The sequence below is a fragment of the Tachysurus vachellii genome, chromosome 26 (genome assembly GCF_030014155.1).
Source record: "Tachysurus vachellii isolate PV-2020 chromosome 26, HZAU_Pvac_v1, whole genome shotgun sequence".
NCBI lineage: Eukaryota > Metazoa > Chordata > Actinopteri > Siluriformes > Bagridae > Tachysurus > Tachysurus vachellii.
This window is the reverse complement of record NC_083485.1, coordinates 11,322,131-11,337,328: the sequence shown is the minus strand read 5'-3', so window position 1 is coordinate 11,337,328 and position 15,198 is coordinate 11,322,131. Positions and strand designations below refer to the sequence as shown.

The following is a 15,198-nucleotide window of genomic DNA, read 5'->3' as shown; positions in this document are numbered from 1 at the left end:
AGCCACTATTTGATTTGAACCCTGAACTGATCAATCTCATGCCCATGTTATGTCATGTTTCTACCACAACTGTTAAAGTGGCTCTTTACCCAACATGATATTTATAGGAATGTTGTTTTGGATAAATAATTAATGCTTTTTTGTCACGCTGAGATGTCAAACCCTATTTTAGACATAACCTGATTTTAAAAATAAAACAGTATGCCATTTAATGCTTGTACACTAGAAATGACCCGTCTGTATCTCCTAGTTAAGTTAGATGACTTTTGGTTCAAGCTAGCAAGTAAAATTAATGACTAAGTTGAGAGTTAATCCCAGCTTTGTTACTTGTTACTACAAATGTTTTAGGGTTCTTTGATGGACATAAAAAAAAAATCTACATACCTCTGATAAAATGTTTTTTTGACAAGAAAAAAAAAGGGGACCAAGATAATTCATATCAGAACTTTGTACATTTGGAGTCTGTGAGCCAACCAAAAACAGAAAAAACTAAAGGTTATAGACTGTTAAAGTACCGCTTCTTTCATTTCAACACAATTTATAGTTGAGTCAGGAAGTACTACATAAAACGCTCATGTCAGCACACTGGTACAGTTAGAACTTTGCATCTAAAGTGCTGCAACATGAAGAACCTCTCTTTTATAGGGTCAACGGAGCTAGTGCAGATGTGCTATTGATTAACAATGTGTTTCAGAGGTTACTAAAGTTTAGTATGCTAACGTTGGCTCATGAAATACACCGATGCAGAAAGTCTGAGTTGTGAAGCTGACATTGAGACAATGCTATTGATTTGAATTGCATTTCTGTATCGGCCATATCCTTGCACGTAGAAAAAAAAATGTGCTGCTTGACGCCATCAAAATGGATTGTTCCACTGAACAGGAAGCATTATTCATGCCGTAAAAGCAAACTGGTGAGGAAAAAAAATCTGGCAACTTTTTTGTTTAACAAATCAGTACAGTACATTAGTATATTTATTATTTAATTCATCTTCAGCCAGTGATTTATCCTGATCAGCGCCACAATGGCTCCAGAGCCTGAGTTTAATAAACAAAATGACTGTAGTCCTGTCTTCTTTGTTAGTCACTGACATTAATGCTTTGGCTTATGGTGCATTTCTGCCAATTTTATAAACAATACAGATTTTTTTTTACTGTATGCATATCTATTTATTTGTGTGTGTTAATGTGTCAATTAGTACTCACATTTCTGAAGTCCAGTGTTCATCTGCGAGTGGGGAAGAAGCTGTAGGGAGAGGTCACCTGGCCCTGGCAAACAGGCCAGCATCTCACACACACACTCACACTCCTAGTGCAACATGGGACACACACTCCTCCTCACACTGCAAAGAGACAATGAGAGGGAGAGAGAGAGAGAGAAAGAGGATTAATTAGGCAAGTTATTACACCAGTGTATGTGCAGGTTAATGAGGAGCACCATATACAATAAAACTCACACACGCACAGACACACAATATTTATCTTATATCTTTATATCATCCAACTTTAATTCGAAAAGATCAGCACACACACGCACACAGCGCCATTTCTTCAAACTTGAACGTACCTCAACTAGCAAAAAAACTCACAGTTTAAGATAAAATCATGTGTGCTACGACATCTCTATACCATAGCACAGACAGACACAGACAGACACAGACAGCCACACAGTCATGGCATTGCTCACTCCTGAGGCCGGCCATTTGCTTCATGCAGATAGAACCTAATCCTTGCCGCTTTGCCCATGGATCAGAGACAGGTCACTCTACCGCCTTTCAATTTCAGACCCTGCTCCCTCACTTGAAGCAGGTGAGGCCACGTTTGATACCCAATCTAAACTTTAATTAAACTTCAAACGCAGCATGGCCGCCGTGGAGAGCCGGGGCCTCAGGGCCAGCAGCCGAGAGTAATCCAACCTCTCTGCTCCAATCTCTCTCTCACTCACCCACTGCATTTTCAAATCCCCATAGCCTAGTTTCCTCTTCTATTCCACTGGACTTTTACCCATCCATCTGCCATGGCCACCATGTCTCATGATCTGTAGTGGGTGTACATCGATTCATTTTGAGAAAGTACAGGGAAGTATAGGAAGTTCCTCACCTACGCAGATTAGCTCATTCATGTTGATGCGATGCCTGCGTAGATTTTTCAGTAAGGTGTAAGAGATGATGCACATCTAAATCAGAACAAAACTAGAGAGAGCACTACATATTTTTAAGCACACACCAGATAGTTGAAGACAGAGGCTAACAATGTAGCTAGCTAGTAAAGAGAATCTACATGTTTTCTTCTGATTACACTTCGAAAAGGCTGTGTAAAAGAAACAAGGTACAAAGCTATCTAAACCACAACAAACAGGTTAAAAAAACAGATACTAGATACAGATACAGCTGAAGCTGAGGCTAACAATTTAGCTAACAATTTAATGCCTTGAAACATTTAGTCTTTTAAACCGCTTATATTTATAGATGCTGGGTAAAATACAAACAGAGTTCAAAGACCATCTAAATCAGAAGATATATGTTTTTTTAAAAGTTATTACTTAAAGACCTACATATTTTAAGTACACATAAGCTAGCTGAAGCTAACAATTTAGTTAGCTGGTACATAGAAACAATTCTTTTTATTTGCTTATATATAAAAATGCTGCGTGAGAGACGAGCTAAGATCAAAGACCATGTAAATCAGAAGAAATATGTTTCTTTAAAGAGATACTGCTTACAGAGCTACATATTTTTAAGCATGTGTAAGCTAGTTGAAGCTGAGGCTAAAAATGTAGCTAGCTAATACACAGTAGCTGCTAAATCTTTTATACAGAACAAAGTAAATGCAGAATGTCAAAGGAAACCAGACAGAACGATCGAAAATATCAACATTTTCCAACAATTTGAAATATTGTAAAAAGTCTCAGTATGGCTAAAATGATCAGTTCTGTTGAAACATTAATAAATCACTCAGCGCTGTGAGAGATGTTTTAGTAGAAACAGTGGACCAATCATTCATAGTCTTTATAAACCCGCAACCGCAATCTGAAAGCAGCACCCATGGACTTTAACCATATGTGTACATGTGTGCATGTGTGTGGTGTGTGTTTGATCACTATATGAAATTCTCGTTATCAAGGGTTCCCATGCTTCTAAGCTGAGGAAGGAGGTTTGGTGGCGTTCACTCGTAGCCCTAGTCAATTCAATTACAGTATTCACAGCAGCAGACACGCTTTGCCTAAGGAACAAAAGCAGCGGTGGCACGCTAATGGCTGGTCATTTGTGTCTAGCAGACGCATTTTCTTGCCCACCCTTCCATCGCTTTTTTTTTTAACCCTTCAATAAGTAAGGATGAGAAATAACTAAAAGGAGACAAACACCTCACACGAGAGGTAATTATCCAACACACAGTCGCAACAGGGCTGTACCCCGCTGTCTGAGGGCTCTGGAGCACAGACCTGGACCAGGGGAGAGAGAGATTATAAAGGTCAGAACGATGGCTCAATTAAATCCTCCCAGTGAGGGTGAAAACAAGCACTAATGAAGCAGAGCTGCACACACAAAAATGCACCAGAAAGCAGTTAGGAACACAAACACTTAGAAGAAAGACAGAGAGACAAAAACCTGAGCATTGGGTAGTATATAAAGAGATAGATCTTAGTGGTTTAGACTCAGAAACATTTGGGAAGGTCACTCCTCTTTGTGATGTTCTAGCTCCATTTTCTAGCTCCCCTTCTCTCTGGTAAGCCTGGGAATCTCCTGAGACCTCATGATTTGATTCAATTTTGTGTGTGTGTGTGTGTGTGTGTGTATATATATGTGTGTGAGTGTGTGTGGTTTCGATTCAGGGTGCTATGATTTGGATGCAGCTCGATTGGGGATTTTTATAGTCTTACATTATAACTACATTTTCCAGTAAGACCCTTTGCTTTTTGGAAAACAACGCCATTTTCATCCATCATGAAGTAATGTATTTTCCATTAGGACTGTCAGAATGATTGTTACTTAAAACAGCAGGGTGTGAGATTCAAGTTTCGAATTTGAGCTGCTTGCAGAAGAACATTTTGTAACCTGTTGTGTTGTGCCATTTCCACTGGGTGGATGCAATATACATTCAGTGACAATTCATACCATATATATTCCCTGTATGACAGAAATAACCCTGACATAAATGTTAAAAGTCGGAAACAGAAATTTTTACGACGTTCTCTTGCCCAATTTATCAAAATGCAGAACTCAAAGATAATGATATAAACTCCACAATGAGGATAAATCGGATCACTATCATTCGTTACCTTTAAACAAATTGAGACCGCGCTTTCAGTTCAACAAGAAAAAAGTCAGTCCTGAAATGACGAACATCATATACCGCCACTCCTGTTTGTTTACACTCTATCTCTCTTCTGATTGGCTGCCAGCTTCTGCCAATCTGCCTACATACAGTACATACATACATCATTATAATGTTAAATTCTATGCAGTGAGAATATCTACTGATTTTGCCTCACTTTGTCCACTAAGAAAAAAATACTATAGATATTATACATTATTACGGGTAATTAAGTAAAAAAATAAAATAAAAAAATCTGTTCATCTAGGCTTAAGTAGGATATAGGTGTGTGAAAATTTAGAGAATAATTAATATTCAAATGTATTTAATTGCAATTTAAAAAGCTTTTTACAGCACTAGCTTATGGTGTTTATTTTTTATATTGCTGAATGAATACATTTAATGCATGAAAACATTTTTGCATAAGCTAACGTGAGATTGTGACGCTTTCGTGCATCAATGTAGTATCAGAGAATTACGATCTATGGCCATCATGTCTCTGCTGCTTCTCCGTCCTGACGCTGACCCTCACCCCCAAGACCACAGTGAGAGTGCAGAGATAAGCTTTTAACTTCTGTCCATGTGTCTGCCCTTCTCGCCCTATCCTGACATACTTATTGCTTCTGACCTCACTCAACAGCTCTCTCATCAGCCTGAATCTCCTTCCTTTCTGATTTCCAGCATGTCCTGCCATATGGCACCGATCCTCTTGCCCTCGATTCCCTGCGTCACCATGCATTAGATCTAATTGGCCTGACGTGTTCGTTCTGCTTCCTGAAGGATTTGGAGGTGCGCGTGGCTCCGTTTCTGCCGCTTGTCTTTCTGTATTTTTTCCCCAGCCTTGTTTAATCTATGAAGTGCCAACGCTTTTTCCTGAACAAGTATGACAAGGATTAAGAGAGATGAAGGGGAAGAAGGGGTGGTGGGGTCTGAGTGTGGGGTGGGGGGTGTTGGGGGACTTGTGATATCGAGTTACAGGAATAGAGTGTTGAAAGAGGATGGCTGTTTTTCAAGCATGATAATGAGGAATAAAGATGCACTATTAAAGCTGCCAGGTTTTCCAATAAGACATAATCAGTCTTGCGCTTGCTCTTTCTTTCATGCAGGCCTTAAGACTTAAAAGCAGCACATAAAAAAATATTACAGTCTCTGGCATACACAATTACAAGTCAATTCTATGTGGACTGGCCAAGAAAATATCGTTTGTTCTCTTGAACATTTACACAGTCTTTAATTTTGCACTGTCCAGGTGCATGTCCTTCAAGCTCCCTTAAAGCTAGCAAAGGGTGCAGTGGGTCAATGTCCACTCAATTAGTGCTAAGAAAAGAGATGGAGAAGATGTGTATCAAAGAAAAGATCAGAGAGGGTTTAGTAGTGAAGGAAACTCTAAAGTGCACTAAAGTAAATCAAGGCTGAATAAGCAAACCAAGCAACACCACTTGTGCCCATTATTCAGTTTAACCCCTTACACCTTATACCCTGAAGGTATTTTTAATCAGCTGCTTTTTGATTGACACACCTGAAAGTAAAGCTTTATTATTCTGACATGTTCATACTGAAGTGACAGTGTCTTAGTAGCAAAAAAGAAACAGGCCAAAAAATAAAAAAGAAAAGAAAATGGAGGGGGAGGGTGTGTGTGTGTGTTGGGGTTAGAATTTTGCACGTCTTCCTAACACCTCTTGCATTATGGGTTGAATTCCAGCCTTTGGCCTGTGTTTGTATGTTCTGGGGTTTCCTTCTGGTACTCTGGTTTCCTCCCCTATTCCAAATATGTTCACTGATTGGTGCCTCTGAATTGTTTGTGTGTGTGTGTGTGTGTGTGTGTGTGTGTGTGTGTGTGTGTGTGTGTGTGTATGTGTATGTGTGTGTGTGTGTGTGTGAGGTTGTGCCCTGCAGTGGGTTGCACTAAGTCCCCTGTGAGATCCTACACTGGGATCCTGGTGTCTGTTACAGAAAACGCATGGATGGATGGATATTCAAAGAAATTTTCCAGATATTCCTTCTTTCAAATGGTATATCTGTTCTTTGTTAGAATCTATATGTTGTGAAACTTCTAAGCCTTAACATTTATCATAGTTGGTGTTGACAATCAAACGTTACAGCAGTTTGTACTGTGGTGTCTCTTTTCTTTAGTGCAAATAAACCTCTCCAAACAGGAAGAGAAAAGTTGCTTCGTATATTTAACAACATATGTGTATATAAAACTACATAAGAGCATTGGTGTGATTTTTTTTTTTTTTTTTTAAAGTAAAACATTCTAGATGACTGATTCCAGTTACATAGCTTGGTGTTTGGGTCAAACTTCTTAAAACAAAAGTTAAGACATTTAACCATTTCTCATATTTCTGTATAAAAACTGATCTGGGGAATCTATGTGCTAAGCTAGCTAGCTAGCTAGCTATCTTCACTGATGAAAAAACTGTATAGCATGTTTGCTATGGTACGTTTGATAGGTGTGGCTACCTTCAATTAAAATACTAAAAATTTAATGAGGAAAGTTATTCTGCTACTAAAATCCCACTTGCTATCTTTTGACAAATATGAGGACGTTATCTACAAGTTAGCGGTTAGCTAAGATGCAGGTCAGCCTGTATATGTGGTCAGTCTGCGCTACTAATAAAGGATTAAAATATTATGGGATGTTATGGGATATTATGCTACATGAACATCTAATATATTACTGCTGATACTGTATGAAGAGTAAAACCTTTGTTCTTTTGTTGGGCAAATCATTTGTTATACAGGAAAAAAGAAAGCAAGCAGGTCTTGCTCCATAATGTTTTTGTTTTTTTATATTTCACAAGAGAATTTAAAGTTAAACACCCACACATTTATGAATTCACCACCTCTCAGTCACACACTCCTTTCCTACAGATTAGTCAGTGTAACCCAATCCTCCATCTCCAAGCAACAGTATCACCTGCATCCTGCTCCACTGAACTGGAATCATACTTCCCCATTTTATGGTTGAGAGACTGACACAAGTTCCAAACACACGGTTAGTTCTTCCAGGAAATAAAATAATCACACAGACATGAAGAGACGATATAGAGGACTATCAGACAAGACAAGCCGTTTAACGTGCTTCACGGTGGACTCCGGCAAATTTATAGCAGATCCAGACATATGTAGGAAACTTAAGATAGATGGAATTGTGAGCGATGAGACACAGGCAGTCATGTAGAACTGCTCCGGTATCAGCAAGCTGCATTCGTGTTAGATGGCAAGTCACTAATGTTGCTCCAAATTTATCTTGTGCATGTGTGTGTGTGTGTGTGTATGTGTGTGTGTGTGTGTGTGTGTGTGTGTGTGTGTGTGTGTGTGTGTGTGTGTGTGTGTGTGACAGAGAGAGAGAGAGCGCATGAGTGAGACTGTGTGTGGTCCAGCATTCAGACCATAGACCAGAGTTGTATTTAATAGTATTTCTATTTATAATGTGGAGTTATTAAGAATTAAACTGTGAATTTCCAATCGAGGTACAAACTGAGGAAACTAATTCCCCGGTTTATTACAATGCAGACTATTACTGTGCCAAAAAAAACAGTGGAAGAGAAGTCCAGAAAATAAATACTTTTATAATTGGAGATTAACATCAATGTGGAGACTAATTATTCCTGACAGCACTATCATGTCATGTCAAGTCACACACTCTGCAGAGACAGGGACAGTCAACGAATTCCTAAAAATGTAAATGAGTGAGTGAGTGAGTGAGTACATGAGTAACTAACTAAATAAATAAATAAATAACTGGTCTTCAGGTGTACCCTGTGAAATGCCAAATCTAGCTGTTCAAATAAGGCCCATACAAACATAGTTATCTAGCTATGCATTTAGTTAGAACTTGTGGGAAATCCTGAGAGTTTGACTCCTAACCCTATAGTTGGGGGTTCGATTCTCGGGCCGGCCACGACTGAGGTGCCCTTGAGCAAGGCACCGAACCCCCCCCCAACTGCTCCCCCGGGCGCCGCAGCATAAATGGCTTCCCACTGCTCCGGGTGTGTGTTTACGGTGTTTGTGTGTTCACTGCTGTGTGTGTGTTCACTGCTGTCCACTTTGGATGGGTTAAATGCAGAGAACAAATTCTGAGTATGGGTCACCATACTTAGCCGTATGTCACGTCACTTTCACCTCACTAGACAGAGCTTTGCAAATTTAAAGGAAGTGTTTTGAGCAGTGTCCCATTTCAAACAGAACTAAAGACTATCTCGGGATGTATTAACCATGATAAAAACCTATTTGCCTGAATAAGCCTGAAGCAAAGCAGAAAAAAAAAAACACCACAGCACCAGTGAATAATTAGATAATTATCCTAATAGCTATAAAACATTTTGTCTGTCACATGTCCTTCGGAATATCAGTCTGAATATCTGCTCAAATGCTTTTCTGCTGTGCTACAGCTCTGGGTCAGTTTAGCAGTTCATGTCTACAAAAAAAAGGCATCACAGCTGTTCGGTTCACTTCCTGAGAATTGCTAGAAACGCTCGCTTACTGCAAACACACTGCATTAAAGTTTGTTTGAATCGGTACCAAGACCAGAAGGTCGTTCAGATCGTCTCAGATCCGTTGTCTTGGCTTGGACTCAAGTGCAATTACTGTGTTCTTGCAGAGACGTCCACTTCCAAACAGACTAAACGCTGCATAATGGAAAGCACCCGTACAGACTCAGAGATGCTTTGCAAGTGAAAAGAACGAGGAAGAGCACTATTCACTGAATCAAGTGTCACCATTCAGGTCCTGGTGCTCCACAGCTCTACAGAGACTTGTTTTCCCTCTCCTAATGTACCAAATTAAATCCAGGAAGGCCTCGTTAATTAGCCGGCGAGTCGAATCAGGTGTGTTAAATGGGCTAGAATGCTAAACACAGCAGTCTGAGAGTGCTGAAGTGTGCAGTGCTTCTGGAGTCACACAGCCCTGCACTACAGGCGTAAACAGACTGGGATGGAGCGATGCACCCTGGCTGTCACAGCTCAGGGTAAGATGTGCTCAGTATGGATACAGCAGGCAGACTGACATGTAAAGGCTAATTACACACAAACATGCACATATTTCAGAGGCAAGGTCGAAAGAGCGGCCGAGAGCGAACGAGCGAGCGAGTGTGAGAGAGAAAGAGAGAGAGAGAGAGAGAGAGAGAGAGAGAGAGAGAGAGAGAGAGAGAGCGGGGAACAAATTGCAAGAGAAAGTTAGTGAGCAAGAGAAAGCGAGCCCAAGGCTGTTTCCAGAAATAATAAGGCAGAATTCATGTACGTCCTTCCAACTCTCCGTTTGCTGAGGAAGGAACAGGGCTACAAAAGAAGTCGATATGCAGAATAAATAAGTAAATGTGTACAAGGAGGCTAAATAAGAACTGCCATAATTAATAATAAGGGAACCTGTGTGTTGTGTGACCTCTGTGTGTGTGTGTGTGTGTGTGGGTGTGTGTGTGTGGGTGTGTGTGTGTGTGTGTAAATGGAACAAAGACCACATGCAAAGCTGAACAGTGAGCCTCTGATTTAACTGCTTGCTCAGCCTCAGGTTACGGGTCCATCATGAAACACCATATGACCGAGAAACTACTATGTAATCTACTGTGTTGATTCTCAGAGGAACATAAAAGCCATAGAGCAAAAATAATTTTTTTTTTTGGGTGGGGGGTTTGGGTTTAAAAGCAGGATTATGTCCTCACAAGGCAGGAGGGAGAGGAGATGAATGAAAAGAATGAATGAACTGCGTTATCTTTGAATATGACACCAAGCTGTTCATTCATACATGAAGAAAGGAGAGAGACAGAGAAAGAAGGTAGAAAAAAAAAAAACGAGTGAAGGGATTGATGGAGACATGCCAGGCTCAAGCAAATGTTACTTTGCAATATGTTTATGTGACAATTCAGACTCAGCAGCATAAATCTATAAGCACAAAGAGCAGGAACAGGGATTTGCTGAAGTGGGGAATACGAGTTGAGTCTCAACTATGTATCCGTCATTCTGTGCATGTATGGGTGTGTGTGTGTGTGTGTGTGTGTGTGTGTGTGTGTGTGTGTGTGTTTTCAGAAACTTGGGCCTGTATTTAGAGCTGGCCGTTTATGTCCAAAAGCTATGCAAATTTTTATACTGGGGAAGTTACATGTAATAGGAGATGGCTTAAGCAAGTGCTTAAGTCAATTGTCTGCAAGTTTCCATTCAGATTTCTTACAAGCCATTATTCATACCTCATTCCATTTCACACGTCAGTCAAATCTGATAACATAAGAGCAAGAAACAATTAACAATAGAAGAAAAATAATGATGCGATACGAATGAGACGAGATCAAGGATGGAATTCTGAGTCGACTGTATTGTCGGTTGTAATGATCGTGGATGTAACGCTATCGTAATAAAACACTTTGGTTTAATTCAAAAACATGGCTTCCTAAAATAGCACTTGATCCAGCGCATCCTATCAATTTGTACTTGCATTTCTGTTGTTGCTCGAACTCCATCCGCAGATACAGATACACTGATGTGGGCAACTGTGGAATGAAATCTTTACTACATGTGAGTGTGTGTGAAGCACATGGAAGTCTTCTTTGTGTGTGTGTGTGTGTGTGTGTGTGTGTGTGTGTGTGTGTGTGTGTGTGTGTGTGTGTGTGTGTACACTATATATAGTGGCTGGTTACCCCTCATTTACCAGAGTCTTGGCTAGGCAATTACAGATCGAGCTAAACAGAGAAGAGTGTTATGAAACAGGCTCATTAGCACCATAGACTCATAGGCAACAAATGCATGCAATTATTCTGCAGGTTATGATTTGCCTTTTTTACTGCATGACAAAAATGGACAAGTACAATCAACTGAAAGTCAAAGGCCAAGGGAACAAAAAAGTATCCTGTGAATGCACAGTTTACTTGTCAAAACTGCCCACATTGTGCACTTAACAAGAAGTGCTATTTGCAGCAGGCTTGCTACTGAACCCAAGGCATCATTTTCACATAAAAAACAATTAACTCTTTCACCCGAACCAGTGACCGAAACATATTAATCTTAGATTCAACATACACGGTGATGTGCTTAAGTACTTTCGGCTGCTAGGTTTCTATCAAGATGCCGTTCAGATTAAAACAGATCTGGACTCATGGGGTAGGAAAGCAGTGAAACGCTGGTGAAATGGAAATCAGTAAAAAATGTAGACTGTCCCTCCAGGGTTTATGCTTATATTTACTGGACATCAAAGAGTACAGGTTTTAGATTGTGTTTACATCACTGTAAATTACCACAAAGCTCACTAATGACTGATTAAGAGTGAGCATGGTCAATTCATATCTATTAACATAAACCAATTACAGTCTAGGATCTGGTACGTGTGTTGGCACTAACAGGAATAAATAAGAGCACAAATGAGTTCATTAGACCTGCACAAAGTGTGCTGAAATGCTGAATCTGTTGAAGAGCGCAGTTTTCAGTGCCAGTAAGAGTACTGGGTTCAATTATGTTCAGGGCTTCGAAAACTGCATAATCACATTTTGCAGACATACGGACAAACACACATGGACACACACATGCGCGCACGGACACATACACGGACAATCACACGCAGACACACACACGCATGCGCGCACGGACACAGACATGGACAAACACACGCAGACACACACGTGCACAGACACACATGCAATGACACAGACACACACGCACAGACAGACACACACGCACAGACAGACACACACGCACAGACAGACACACACGCACAGACAGACACACACGCACAGACACAGATGAACACAAATGGACACACACACGTACTCAAATGGACACGGACACACACAAACACACACGCACGGACACACACGCACACGTGCGTGAAACACACACACGGACACGGGACACAGACAGACACACAAACACACAGAAAATATCAAGGGGCACTAGAAAGCAACATAATTAAAGCTGAAGGGAAGACATATAAACTAGTATTGGCAAAATCAGAACCATAACAGTATCAATTTACAACTGGAGCCTAAGAGATGGTAAAAAAAATACTGTAACAAACATTCAGTGGTTAGAGGGGAACAGAAGAGGAGGTGATGAAAGAAACCAGGACGCTTTTAAAGTGTGTGATATATGTCCTTCTGGCTTGTATCTGAAGTGTGGGCAGTGTGTGTGTGCATGTTTGTGTGTGTGTTTAAGTGTGTATGCAGTCCTTCAGTCTTTCACCTTCTGGCAAGAGCGCAGTGGTGAAATGGAAGGAATTTCTACACTGACCTTTGGAGATCAGCATGAGAATGTGAAGAACAGATGCTGCATTCTAGGAGTGGGAATCTTCAGCGATCTTATCATTCAATTAGATCTCGACCCAGGGCATCGCAATGCGATTATAAATTCATTATTCACTGCACGCATTGTGGTGGAACTTTTGCTTACTATAGCCTGCACAATGATTGTTATTATTTCTCCATTAAGACTGTTTACTGCTTTCAAAACATAAACATGATCATTTATCGGTCCCAGGGATTAGTATTGTGTTTCCATTCCAGTTTCAAATAACTATTCAATGGTGCTGTGCAGTAAGGCCATGTAATATCAATACCGTTCTATATTAGGGCAGACTTTTTCAAGCTATACCAAATAAATATCTTTTTTTTTTTTTTTTTTTATTACAATTACAAATTAGAAGCATTTCACATGTAAAACATGTAGTGTATATTTTAGTGCAGAACCTTTTTTCCTCCTGTTTAGTTCTTTTTGTTTTATAGACAATAAATAAAACATCACCATACTGAATTTAGCTATTTAAAAGAAAAAAAGTGCATTTCCCCTTACGCCAGGCTCTAAATCCATATCCAACCTCACAGGATGAAGTGCTAACTAAACTACTTAGTACTTTATACTTAAAATGAATGAATAAATAAATCATCCTATTTTCCTTGCCGTTTGCTTGCAAGTCTATATACAGTACTCTGATGGAAATGACATTTTCAGCTATTCAGATTTTTAGAATTTGAATGTACTGTAAGGAAAAAACCATATAGGAATGTTTAAGATCCCATTAGTTTGAAAAACACTCGTTTTAATAGACTTTAATAGACTTTCTAGTTGCTCGACTGAGAAAATCTCGCACTGAATAAAGCTAAATAAACGTGCTATTATATTTTCAAGAATATAATCTAGAATATATTTTTCTCCATATTGTTTCCTTTCAAACGACGAATCTCCAACGCCGTTCTACTGGATATACGGTATGTTACAGAGTCATTAAAACAGACTTTAAACAACAATGACTGTAGCTGAAGTCTCTGGCCATGCCGTAGCCATGGCAACCAAAGTCACTAAGCAACGACTCGAACATTATGGCGGAACGAAGAGTTCGGCCGTGTTTGTTGGCTTGGAAAATTTCTTTTTTAAATAAAAAAAATCTAGAAGAGAGTTAGACATGTGTGTTAGACAATAAGTTAAAGTTATCTTACAGCTGATCTATTATTCTATTCTGCGAGAGCTATGAACATTACGAGACTGACATTTTCCAAAAACTGAAGTGAAGGGGAAGATATTTGCGATTCAGCCTTACAGAGAGACTCTTCTTTAGATTTGCTTGAAGTTAGTGATATAAAACAATATCTAAATACGGTCTGACCATTTTTGAAGCTAAAGGGATGATAGAAAAAATCTGACTCTATGTTAGAATGTTACGAGCTTAGCCTAGAATGTTTGTTTGTCCATTAGAAATGTTTAGTACTTTTTAGAGAAAAAGAAAGTCGGATTGTGATGTTTTGTGCCTCAGAATAGTAAATTGTGCTGCATGGATGAATTGATTTTTCGGCTCCGAATAAATTTCCTTAGTTAATGTGTGTATGAAAGCACAGAGCACACTTCAGGTTCTCAACAGCACAGACTGAAAAGAATGTCAAGGTGCGTGTGTGTGTGTGTGTGTGTGTGTGTGTGTGTGTGTGTGTGTGTGTGTGTGTGTGTGTGTGTGTCCATATGCACACTGAAATCATACTGAAGAAGTGGAAGAATTTTGACACAGACACACATGTACACAGACTGACTGACAGGAAGAGAGACAGACAGGCAAGGAGGCAGACAGACAGAAAGGCAGGCTGGAAGGCAGGCAGACAAAAAGACAGGCAGGCAGACAGAAAGGCAGGCAAGCAGACATACAGAAAGTCAGACAGACAGACAGAAAGGCAGACAGACAGCCAGGCAGGCAGAGAGACAGACAGAGAGACAGACAGACAGACAGACAGACAGGCAGGCAGACAAAGAGACAGACAGGCAGACAGAAAGGCAGGCAGGCAGACATACAGAAAGTCAGACAGACAGAAAGGCAGACAGACAGCCAGGCAGGCAGAGAGACAGATAGAGAGACAGACAGACAGACAGAAAGGCAGGCAGAGAGAGAGAGACAGACAGGCAGACAGAAAGGCAAGCAAGCAGACATACAGAAAGTCAGACAGACAGACAGAAAGGCAGACAGACAGCCAGGCAGGCAGAGAGAGAGACAGACAGACAGACAGACAGAGAGGCAGACACACACAGGTCATGCCTGAGTGAGAGGGATCTATCTGAAGCCCCATGGAAAGTGACAGAAAAAGGCAGAAGATAAGAACAATGTATAAATATATAAAAGCCGATCCACTCTGTCAAAGCTCATCTACTGCCTTGGGTTAGGCAGCTTGGGTTTAAAGTCAGAAAAATAACACCCACACACCCCTTCACACCCCCTCACACCCACACACACACACACACAAAATAAGTAAATAATCCTACCTTGTGATCACAAAATACGTCTAATCTCCCCCTTTCCTCACTATTAAAGCTAATAACATTTATATTACCTACAATTTCTCACCGCTTCCTCCTTATTTCCTGTCAGGAGTGTAGATAAGCAGCAGTACTTGGCCTTTTGTCTGGAGCACCACACAACTGTTCAAACA

The 15,198-nt window shown here is 40.2% G+C and overlaps 1 protein-coding gene across 1 annotated transcript in view; it reads right to left on the bottom strand.

The window, feature by feature from the left end:
• The window catches only part of fam222ba (family with sequence similarity 222 member Ba), a 56,727-nt gene that overhangs the window by 14,912 nt on the left and 26,617 nt on the right, over positions 1-15,198 (bottom strand). The window contains exon 2 of the mRNA XM_060863242.1: positions 1,206-1,342. Within this exon, the coding sequence (XP_060719225.1) occupies positions 1,206-1,287 (82 nt within the window). The 5' untranslated portion in view covers positions 1,288-1,342. The remainder of the gene's footprint in view (positions 1-1,205; positions 1,343-15,198) is intronic.